Source organism: Alligator sinensis, unplaced genomic scaffold (genome assembly GCF_000455745.1).
Source record: "Alligator sinensis unplaced genomic scaffold, ASM45574v1 scaffold54_1, whole genome shotgun sequence".
Taxonomy (NCBI): domain Eukaryota; kingdom Metazoa; phylum Chordata; order Crocodylia; family Alligatoridae; genus Alligator; species Alligator sinensis.
This window is the reverse complement of record NW_005841962.1, coordinates 270,639-283,044: the sequence shown is the minus strand read 5'-3', so window position 1 is coordinate 283,044 and position 12,406 is coordinate 270,639. Positions and strand designations below refer to the sequence as shown.

Genomic DNA, 12,406 nt, shown 5'->3' with positions numbered 1-12,406 from the left:
AATGCATATCCTGAAGAAGTTTATGGCTATTAGAATATAGCTTGTCGATTTTTAAATGCTCTTTCTAAAACAGTGTTTTTGATGGTGGATGTAAGCAAGATCACCTTTCATGTCACCAGTCCATTTTAGGTCAAAGATACTTAGGAAAGGGCTATAAATACACCTTCTATATCAAAATTCTAAATGTTCCCTGAAATATCTGGGAGCCTGGCTACACTTTTATGCTAAGCACAGACATTCAAAAAGCCCGAGCCTGAATCGATTCAATCTTTGCAGGTTAGTCTAAACTGCATAGATTGAACTGGCAAGCAAGTGAATAGACATTCACTTTTCATTCCAGAAATACAGTCACATGCCTGCAGTGGCTCAGGCCAGATACTGGAAGGCACTACAGTGAGCCCTCCCTTCCCTTTTGCAGTGGTAGAAAGGCTGGAGGGAAGCACTCCAGGCTTTTCCTCCCCTCCCCCATCCCTGCTTGAGCTGGGTGGGGAGGGGGGGCAGTTAGGCCAGGCCCTGACAGGCAGCTGAGTACGATTGGGGAGGGGTTTAAAGCCCCACCTTGGCCTCCACGGTCCCCAGCCGGGGTGTGCCTGGAAGGGGATGGGGGAAGCATCCCCAGCCAGGCCTTTCTCTGCTCACTGCTCAAGCACCAGGGGTGGGGGCATGGGCAGATGTCAGTTGGTGGTGGCACCCTGAGGAGGAGGAGTGGTAGTGGGGTTTAAACCTCCCTCCCTACTCTCTCCCACTTGCATGGGGCTCCAGCCAGGAAAATTCCATTTGACAGGGACACAGTATCCCCTGCCAGGCTTACCCCTACTGTTGAAGTGGCAAGCAGGGAAAAGCTGGGGTCCTGTGCTGGTGGTAGAGGGGAGGGAGGAAGGATTAATTTCCCACTCTGCCTCCCCCCCTCACACTTTGCCTCAGGGGTCTGGCCTAGGGTCTGGCCATGCCCCCACCCCCAAGTGGGAAAAGCCCAGCAGGGGCTGCAGTCCAGAGCAGGGTTTCCCACCCCAGCCCCTTCTCAGCCAGCTGGAGCAGTGAAAGTGCTCCAGCTGGGGAGCAAAGGGGTAGGGCCAACCCTGCTCTGCTGGAGCAGATAGCATAGCACAGCCCAGGTTAGGGCTGCAAAGCATCCTGGGATGCTGGGGTACTGTGAGATAACTTAAACCAGGAAGGGGTCTGGGACAGAAGTTCCCTAAACTGGTTTGAGTTAAATTGGTTAAGTCTGAAACTGCATTCAACAAGGTTTATCTTAAACCAGTTCTGGCCATTTTGAAAGCAGTTTATGTGCACTGAACTTCTGTTCTGTTACTGGTTTAAACCAGTTTCTGATCACTTAAACTGGTTTATGTGTAACTTTCTGTCCCTAGCCCTCAGCACAGCTTGTGGCTCAACAGCTGATTTCTATTTTCCTTCCCTTAGTAAATCTGCATTGGAAATAGTTAACATTTCCCACTATCAGTTTCACTACAGATGGCAAATAGAAAGTGGATGGACAAGGCTATCAGACTGCCCTCTGTTCTCACTTATAGCACTGCGAACTCAGGACTTCACTACACAAGGAAGCTGTTGCACAATGAGTTAGGGTGTGGATTTATAGCTTGCTAGGTACTTTACATTAACATTGCACACAATCTTCATGCTCCACTTTCAAGTTACAACAAGCTACCTCACACAAAGTTATCTTTATACAAATTAGTGCAGATTATCTAACACATTGTAAATTTGCACCCTAGTTTAATATGAGGTAACTTTTCAATGTAGGCAAGCTCCCAGTGACTAGTTTTAGATTACTCAGATGATGAAAGTTCTATTACTTCCCAAAAAAATAAGATTTGAACACCAAGATTTCTCACTAAGTATTAAATCCAACTTGAATATACTTTTCTCCCATAGAATCATAGAAAATTAGGATCGGAAGGGACCTCAGGAGGTCATCTAGTCCAACCCCCTGTTCAAAGCAGGACTATCCCCAACTAAATCATCCCAGCTAAGGCTTTGTCTTTCTGAGTCTTAAAAATCTCCAAAGATGGAGATTCCACAACCTCTCTGGGTAACCTCTTCCAGTGTTTTACTACCCACCTAGTGAGAACGTTTTTCTAATATCTAACCTAAACTTCTCTTGCTACAACTTGAGACCATTGTACCTGTCCTGACACCACTGAGAACAGTTTAGCTCCATCTTCTTTGGAACCTCCCTTCAGGTAGGTGAAGGCTGCTATGAAATCCCCTCTCAGTCTTCTCTTCTCTAGACTAAATAAGCCCAGTTCCCTCAGTCTCTCCTCATAAGCATGGGCAACTGGTGCCACCTGAGTCGGTGGGCACATGACCCCCCAGCGGCCAGTCAGTTACTGGGGGAGGGGGGAGAGAGGGCCCTGCGACTGATTGTGCAGACTGGGAAGTGCAAGCAGTGCTCCTGGAAGCGGCTATGGCACTCCCAGAAGCGCCAGTGGTGCTTCACTTGGTGCCCCCCCAATCCCCATCACTGCTCATAAGCCATGAGCCCCAAGCCCCTCATCATTTTTGTTGCCCTCCACTGGACTATCTCCAATTTGACCATATACTTCCTGTAGTGGGGGGCCCAAAACTGGACACAGTACTCCAGATGTGGCCTCACCAGTGCTGAATAGAGGGGAGGAATCATTTCCCTTGATCCAGTGGTAACACATCTATCAACAAAGCCCAGCATGCCATTAACCTTCTTGGCAGTAAGGCCACACTGCTGGCTCACATCCAGTGTAGTGTCCACTGTAACTCCCAGGTCCTTTTCTGCAGAGCTGCTGCACAGTCAATGAGCCCCCAGCCTGTACTGGTAAATGGGATTGTTCCACCCTAAGTGCAGGACTTTGTACTTGTCCTTGTTGAACTTCATGAGATTTGTTTTGGCCCAATCCTACAATTTGTCTAGGTCACTCTGAATCCTAGCCCTACCCTCCAGCATATATACTACTCCTCCCAGCTTGGCATCATTTGAAAACTTGCTGAGGGTGCACTCTATGCTATTTTCCAGGTCATTGGTGAAGATACTGAACAGACTATTTAACTAATGTCATTTATAACTATCCATATATAATCGGGAACTAAACTGGGAAAAAATTATCAAAATAAAAATAATCAATACAAAAGAAAATGAAACCACATGGAAAAAAATCTGTATCTGTAAAAAAAAAATTATAAAAAATTTTATAAACCATAATGCCTTGCATGTATTCAAGAAATGCAATATTTCTTAGGGGACAAGGGTGTAGCTAATACATATGGGTCTGATTAACATGGGCTGAAGTGGTGTGGCAAGTGCAGCATTTGAATAGCATGAATGATTAATAGTGACTACAGAATTATCTGTTAGGAAAGTGTGAAGAAAAGAGGGAAAAGTAAACTATCATATTTCTCATTTGTGTGGCTCGGTTGTTTGTCTAATTTTAAAAATAATGAACAGCTATTACTTCAACATGGTGAGAGAAAGTGAAAAACTTTAACTATGAAAAATCCTTAGAAGTAATTTTTGTAGTAAATTATTGTGATGGTTTATTAACTCCCAGTTGCTGGAGGGGATTCTAACTGCACACCTGCCCCAGCAACTGCAATCTTCTCTGCACAGCATATTTTTAAAAAAAGGTCAGTCAAATTGACAAAATCCACACAAAAATGTAGCTACATATTGGACCTGAAGTTGCAGATTCACTGGAATGGCAATACATCTCATTGTATACCACCCCACTCCCTCTACTGGTCCTCAGACAAGGTTAAAGGTCCTCCCAAGGTTCATGGTCCATAAAGTTAGTGTGGTTATGGCATGCCAATTTCAACAGCCAACAGCTGCCAGTACATTAGCTGCTAGGAAGAATGACACATGGGTAGCTTTTTATATTTCACCCTGTAGCTGAAATACATTCTGTGTAGTAAGCACAAAGAGGCCCGTGTTATTTCGGTAACAATATATATAGTATTGCCTCAGAGAAGCTGTATCCTTTTTCACCTCATGCCACAATGTGTGAAGACTGGCATACATGAACAACAGTAAGTTTGGTCTACCAGTAATCAGGTTCTGGATGTATGCTTGCTACAGTTACAACTTTCTTCCTTTGCCTGTTTTATACAAAAATACAGAATTCAGTTCATTAAAAGAAATCAGGATAATTTATGGCGCACATCATGGTTTGCATATCACGTTTATTGGTTACTAGGTTAAAACTGATTCCATTTCTGCTTGTGTTTAAGCAGTGTGTTTGTATAAGATTTTCAAAGTACTTCTCTCTCTTTCTTTCTCAGAGTAGTACAGTCTTTGCTGTGCAGAGCACCATATGTATACAAAGTTGTTGAAGGAAACAGAAAAAAAAATGACAGCATCTCAAGGTATACTGGCAGTCACAAACCACTCTAGCTTAACATTAGACAGTTGGGTTCAGGAGCTTTGCTCCAAATCACTCTTAATCCCATGAGCCTCAGATTGTTCAGCAATGTTCCCAGTCCATGCATGAAAAGAATAAATCTCCATAATGCATCTTAATTGTATAGTAACCAGTGAAAAATTGGAGAAGTAATTTAAATCTTATCTTGTTGTTTAACAACAATCTTGAAGTTGCTATTAGCCTCCTTCTATAGTTGACTTATCTGCATTGCTATTGTTTTCTGTGAGCAAGATGATCTGGAAATGTAGTGTCTCTAGCCAACATGACTACTAAATACCAACAGATTATTCAGTAATCACCACAAGACAATCTTTCCATCCTCTGAAAACAGAAATCATTGGAATAAGAAATTGCTCAGTTATTTGTGACTGCAGGGAAATGTACAAAGGCACATAGGTGATGGTTAAGTGAAAATTACTCTGACAAGTACACACATAGATAGATTAGTACCCTTCAAGAGAAGCTGTACTCCTGGGGAAAACAATTAACTGCTGTGGAGCTCCCTGACAAGCATTTCATCCTTGAGTTATGTGATTGGCAATAATCTCAAAATTTTTCTTCATTCTAATTCACATCAACATCTTGGAAGGGGTTTCAGAATTTGATATATTCACCCAACTCTAAAGCTGATTGACTTACCATGCCACGAAACTGAGGTATTCATTGAACTAAAACAGCCAACATTGATTTCATGTTCTCTCCTAGTGGAGTAGAAGTATCTTATATAATCCTGATACATTTTCAAAGAAATCATAGTGTGAGGGGATTTCATTCTGTGCCTTTCTATATGAGATACTATAAAAAGTACTCCACCACTTAAAACAGGCACATATTTTGAATGGGATCATAGATTTTTCCTACCAGGCGCCGGAAGGTTGTAGTGGCTCCATGAAATCCAAAGCAAATAGTTCTAAATTTAAAGATGACTGAAGGGCCATTCATGGACAATATTCTAGCCAGGAAGAATCTGCTAGTAGCTTCTAGTTAGGCTTAGTGTGATGACATAATGGACTTTGCTTAATCATTCTAAGTTGTTCTTCTCATGGTAGGTATCAAACTTTGATGTGGTGTTTATTTTTCTGAAGTCTATACAAAGCCTGACTAAGTGGCTTTGTATAGACAGGGGTGTCAAACTCATTTGGGGCCCCAGGCTGGGTCTGGACCGTAGGGATCATCATGGGTCAGATCCAGCTCAGGGTATGGGAGTGGCTGCCATGGCTACCACAGTGGTGGGTCTAGCAGCAGCAGGTCTGAAAGGTCTTGCAGAGTCAGCAATCTGGAAGTGGAGATCTGCTAGTAGCAAGAGGGATCCAGAGGTGGCCATGCATACAAGGAAGAGGTTTGGAAGTGGTGGTGGCAAGCCAAGTTTGCAGCCAGTGGTCCTGACAGCCAAAAAGGCCTTGAATTCCATAGCAGGACTTCTGGTGGCTTGTGGGCTGGACTGAGAGATTCCGTGTGCTGAATCCAGACCATGGACCAGATTCAGATCCATGGGCTGTATGTTTGACACCCTTGTCATAGACTTAGGTTGGGGGAACAAATCAACGTAGTTTCACCACTGACACTGCAACGATGATCTCCATATCCTTCATCCTCTGCACTTCCTTGACTATTAGCTATATCTCCTCAGGAAGTGGTTACAGAGCTTAACACAATTAGTTCTCAAGTTTAGTCTCTGCCTAGTGAAACATGGGGTGCACCTGACCAAGTAGTTCCAAATACCTTCACCCAAAGTCCACTACAAAATGAAATACCTGTCTCTGCTGCTTAGGGTCCAGATGTTCTCCCAGTGGGAACAATCTGGCCTGCAGAAGGGGATGAATTTTACAATCCTAGTTAGGGGTCAGAGGTGAAAAGGGATATTGTGGGAGCCCTCCCAGTTCTTACAGGGTTTCAAGAGTGGGCCTTAATGTCAATGAGACTGGGACCTAGGCTTCTGGCACCATCAGTGGAGTTTGTGCTGCAGTCAAGATCCTACTTCTAAGCACCACTTGTGAAGGGGTTGTTTGTTCCCAGATTCATTAAGGGACTCCAGTCCTATAAGACCTTACTCTGCTGGCCCTTGAAGTCCAGGCCATTTTTTCTTTATTCCTCTTTACTGCAGCCTTCCTTTAGGATTAATAATTTGTTTCTTAGAAAGGCTGGCTTTCCCCTCTGCCTTGTGCTTTAGGGGATGGTCTCTTAGCTGTTTCCCAGACAGCTTACCCTACTTGACAGAGGTCTTCTGGGCATGTTCCCTAGGAGCTTCTTAGAAGGTAGCAGCAACTGCTGAAGAGCTCTTTGCAGTACTCCCCAAGTGCTCTCATAGCAGCCCTACCCAACTTGAGCTGCAGTCTTTTATGACAGCTGTTACTGGTCAATTATTTAGTCAAAACTGGAGAAGGAGGTGTTCTGGCCATTAACTTCTTTGTCTCTGCTACAGCATAAAGTTCATATACAAAAATCCCCAAATGCAACCTTGATCCATATTGTATTTTTTTATGTTCTATATTCCATTTATCCAAATACAAATTCTACTGGGGACGTTGTCATTTCAGCTTAAAATTTTAACTTGAAAATTAACAACTGAAACCATGTCTACATTTTAACCAATTTAATAGCAACTCAGTTTATATGGTTGTATTGGCAATAATACTGGACACAATAATTTATGGCTTTGATACCACGCTCAGGAATTACAAGATATTCATAAAGTGATATATGTAATTTCTCTGGACTGTCAATGAGTCCTTTTCCCCATATGCACTCATCACCATGGTATTGAGTACCTTAGAAAAAAATTATTAAATCCACATACAGCTTTGTATAAACCAGCTGGGCCAAACTCATGAACTCAGCTATCAAGCTAGACACATTTCCTATACTTTCATTTCATTCCTACCATATATACTTCTCAGATTTTCCAAAAAGCTTCTCACTAACATCTATTGCTCTTTCTTAGTCTCTTATTTTAACTCTCTCTCTCTCTCCCTTGGAGATACTTGCTAGCAACTACATTTTCTCTCTCACAGATCATCTCTCTTGATACTGTGAGAGAGCAAGTCAACCATATCAAGCATCAGTGCAGCCACAATGAAAGTGAAAAGCCATTTTCTATTACCCGTTTGTTTAAATGCCAAAGCATATAGTTTTGATGTTCCTAATCTGATTATTTATATCCACACCCCTTTCTTGATTAACATTAAAAGCCAGAGCAATCAGTGAAAAGTAGCTTGAATAGTTTTAACTATTCATACATTTAATGCATATATTTATATATAAATATTACATAAATGTTGAAATGTTACAAACAGAGAAAATATTAAGAAGCTGCAATTCACAGAGAATATATGAAACTGATTAATCACAGAGGTCAGGTTTTGCAAAAGTTAATACATCACAGAAATGATTTACAATGTAATTAGAACCTTTGAACTTGCAGGGATAACCCACTTCATATACTATGCATATGAATATTTCATATACTATGCATATGAATATTTCATATACATGTTCCTTTTTAATATTACTCTTTATAGGCCTGATCAAATGCCAAATTGAACAGTTTTATCTTTAGTAACTGTTCCCAGCAGAGGTACCAACATGACAACATCGAACAATCCAGCTTTCACCAGAGTTGGAAGGTCAGCAGGATGAATGACTGAATGAACATGAAAACTGAACTATATCAGCTTTAGAAGTGCTCCTTAAAGACTAGGGCTAAACACACTGGCAGGAAACTTACACTGGCACTGCAACATGCCTATTCTATGAGTAAGACGAAGACTGCAGTTTCCAGCAACAGGCACACAAGGATTTCTGAATATTAAAAATTGAAGTATATTATTCTGCTGGTTAATTGTGCAATGACCCTGAGACCAGCTACACGTGAAAAGTAGCTATAGCACGCCATAAAAAGCTCCAACCAGCTATGAAGTTAGAACTTGAAAACATGTACTAACTTTATAGCTGGCTCCTATTGAGCTTTTATTTCCATGTATAGCAGGGTCTCCTCTGCAGCTGGAAGCCCCGTCAGTCGATGGGGCTCCCAACCCCAGGGGTGCACCATGCCCATCTGGGGCTCTAAGTCCTGCAACTGAGGGGTCTCAGCCCCCACACCTGCCGATTCTGGGTACCAGTAGCATAGAGACTCAGATTCCCACAGCTGCAGACACGGTGTGCTGGGACCCAGTTGGGTCCCAGCCACCAGGGGGCTCAGCTGCCCCAGGGGTGAATGAAACTCCCAGAGCTGGGAGACTGAAGCTTCCTCAATCTCCAAGCCTAGGAAGTGTGTAAAACCCCTGAGGCTAGGGGATCGCACCCCCAAAGTTGGGGGATAGTGACAGCCATGATCCCTTGGCCCTGGGGGTTTTATACACCTTCAAACCTGAGGAATCATGGCAACCATGTTCCCCAGCCCTAGGGGTTTCATGCCACCCCCCCTGCCCCACCCCACTGAGGGAGCTCCCAGCCATGGCCTCTTGTTTTTTGCTGGTACAAAGGGTGCCCAGGATCAGGCTCCCCCAGCACCAGCAATAAGGTGTGATGGGATCTAATCCATGTGTGGCATGGCAGGAGACACAATTCTATAGATCATGCATTAGATCCCATTATGCCTTTACCTGCACGTGTAGAGGGGCCCATAAAAACAGAATGCAGATATAGGTAGCATCACACTAGACAGCAGGCACATTAGCCATTGTTTTCACTGTCTACTACCAGATATGCAAGATCAAGCTCTCCATTTGTTCATCCATCCACAAATAATGCACATTTCATAAGCTTTCATGTTTCCAAGAGAGTGGCTACACATTTTCAGTCAAGCAAGCCTCAAAGGATTTTCATCTAACTTTCTCACTCTGATATGATGTTTGCCATACAAGACCATCATGCATCAACATTGCACATGCTTTACATGCTCTTAAAAGGAACTTGCAGCTGGGGATTGTTGAGAATAATTCTGTTCCAACACAACTCACCTAAAGGAACCAGGATAAAAACTGTTTCCCTCCTAATTCTCCCTCATGCATGGAGAAGGACAACTTCTTTGATGCTTCCACCTTTCCAAACTCACAAAACATAGATTCCTCATACTTCTCCACTGCATTTCCACCATAACATCCATCTAGGTCCTTTCCATCCCTTTTTATAGGTTTTGTAACAAATTTGTAACTTTGATGTCTTTTTTGACTAGGTTTTCTCTGCCACCAGTTAACAAGGGTATAGTTTAATATTAGGAGATTTCAAATAGAAACTAATTGGCTTAACAAAAATTTTCAAATTCTTACCATGGTCCACAGGTTCAGACATACAGAGTCTGTTTGGGGCCTCATTTTCAGTTGGTTCATCATGTCCTATGGATACATAGTCCAGTGCAGTGACTGGCTGAGAATGAATCAAAGGCTCTGAAGTCTGTTCATCACATTCCTTAATTGAAGCAACATTGATAATGTAAATGATTCGAAGCTCTCAGTTTGGCTGCAATGTGGCAGATACTCTGATCCATACAAGTGGCGGGCACTTATGATAAGCAGCCGTTCTTTGTAACAGGACTTTAAAAAAAAATGATCGAAAGTCACTGATATTTCATGAGGACACATTAAACTTAACTATTTCAGCAGAGACAGTAGGATACCAAAATGAAACAACCAGGCCAGAATAGAGCTATAAAGCTCTAAACAAAAGGCATTGTTTTAGACTGTTTCACTGCTTCTCTGATAAGCTGTAACACAATTGCAGGAACTGATCTATTTTTTTTCTCACAGATATCTTAAGACCAAATGAAAGTTTTCTGGGGGGAGGAACCCCAACATTTCTTTCTTACTAAAAGCTGGATGTAAAGTCCAAAGTAATCATCTCAACTAAATAAATAAAAGGAAGCAACAATCCTATCACAATGGCTAGGTACAGACAGTCAAAAAGCCCAAGGCAGAATTGACTCAATCTGCACAGCTTTCTCTAAGCTGGGGCATTTGCAGCTGGGGGGAGCTGCACTGCAGGGGAGAAAGCCCGTGCCTTAGGAATTTTCCTCCCACCTGCTGTGCAGACCCTGGCTGGGGGGAGCCAGGACCGGGGTGGGGGTCCTTTTCCCTCCTCAACCACCTCCGTGCCACTGCCGACAGGGCTAGGAAGAGCCTCAGCTCTCTGGCAGCCGAGGGCAGGGCCACCTGGCACAGCTGGAGCAAACAAGCTGGGGTACAGGATAGCTCACTCAACATGCAAGGGGGGATGGGTGGGTTAGTGCATCCTGGGATGCCTGGGGACTGAGATATAACCTGTGTTGGGAGGGGATGCGGGGCAGAAGTTTGATAGACCAATTTAACTTAAATCGGTTTAGTTTGATACTATATCCATCCAGATGATCATAAACCGTTTCAGCCATTCTGAAACTGGTCTATGAGCACTGAACTTCTGTTCTGTTACAGGTTTAAGCCAATTTCCAATCACTTATACAGGTTTATATGGAATGTCTGCCCTAGCCAATATGATATTTGAGGAATTATCATCTTAAGACTCTCCTGGAAATTAATTTATTTTGAATGATGGCTCCATTTGGGGCTGGAGGAGATACAGAGAATAGGTGGGTAAGAATGAATTAAGGTAAAAAAAAAAGCCAGTAGGCCAATTAATTCTCATTCCCTTCCCCCTTCCCCTCCTGCCTCCAATCCTTTGATTACAACTATATTCATTCTCCCTTCCCCCCTCCTCCCCACCTGTCTTTCACCTACTGATCACCTCAATTTACATTTTAACTGACTGGCTTTCTTGCATAGTACTGGCATCTGGCTGCTTTACCATTTCATCCAGGAAGAGCACAGACCATTTGCAGACGCTTCCTCAGTCTGATGAAGGGTGTTTGTGCCTGAAAGCTTGCAAAGAAGAATTTTCCCAACCATCTGAGTTGGTCTAATAAAAGATACCGGATTTACCCAAAGAACCTTGTCTGACTAGGCCAATTAAAGACATTTGTTGAAGCTTATTTGTGCTACTGAAGAAACTTTTTACCAATATGGAACACATTTCAGCTAAGTCTTCTAGATTTCAAAGCATAACCAAACTATTCATCAGGGAGCAGGATTAAGCTGATGGTTCTGCAAGTGTGAGAGAAACTGAAAAATACTTGGTTTGAGCAAGTGGGTCTAAAACATCATAACATCACTTACATGAAGCACATTTATACTCAATTGTTGAAAATTACGGGACCTCAGTTCTTGCATTCTTTTGAAGTTTTCTTGATATTTTTCTTCTGCCAGCCGTCTGTAAATACAAAGTATATGCATTCAACCATCTGCATTAAAAATATCTGGAATTTAAAAATCAACTGCAGTAGGGCCAAATATTCAAGCAGGAATAGGGCTTTCCTTCCAACAGGTGTTGTTTGGATGCACTTACAGACAGAATTTAGCTCTTATTTATTGAATTTATTATATTTATTTTCACAATTTGTATACAGTAATTTAGAGGTGACACATGTGGTTTCTTTAGCAAACCTTTGCCAGCTTTATTCCTTCAGAACAATTTCAATAATGTGAACTTTATTTTCCACCATGTGTTCCTGGGATGCTTCTGCCCTGGGGAAACTCAGGCATAGTTTGCAAATTCTAAACATTCTCTCAGGAAGGGTTAACTAAGCAGATGTGACCCACAAGGGATCACTTGAAGCTGCCGATTCAGGAAATAAGAGGTGGTGCTGGAGCTAGCTGCCTTCCCCACCCCCCAGGGGAAGGCACCTGGGGCTTCCCTCCCATACTGCACAGCCCCAGGGGAGAAGGCAGCTGGCTCCAGCACCTGGGGCTTCCTTCCCATGCTGTGCCAGTGCGCATGCATGGTGGGGAGCACTGGAGGCTCTGCCCCTCACCACAGTGTGCAGCGCTGGCCAGAGCTGCACCCCACCAGGCACCAGTGCCCTAAGCACCCTTGCCAGCTGCTGCTGCGCCATGGGGGGGATATTGGGGGGATCCCCACACCCCCCATATGCCACACACCCACACCCTACCTTCACAACCCCCCACATA

At 43.2% G+C, this 12,406-nt stretch overlaps 1 protein-coding gene across 1 annotated transcript in view; it reads right to left on the bottom strand.

The window, feature by feature from the left end:
• Nucleotides 1-12,406, bottom strand: part of NEK11 (NIMA related kinase 11) — a 205,092-nt gene that overhangs the window by 84,831 nt on the left and 107,855 nt on the right. Inside the window, exons 11-12 of the mRNA XM_025200289.1 lie at nucleotides 11,555-11,648; nucleotides 9,680-9,818 (exon numbers count right to left, since the gene is read on the bottom strand). Coding sequence (XP_025056074.1) covers nucleotides 9,680-9,818; nucleotides 11,555-11,648 — 233 coding nt within the window. The remainder of the gene's footprint in view (nucleotides 1-9,679; nucleotides 9,819-11,554; nucleotides 11,649-12,406) is intronic.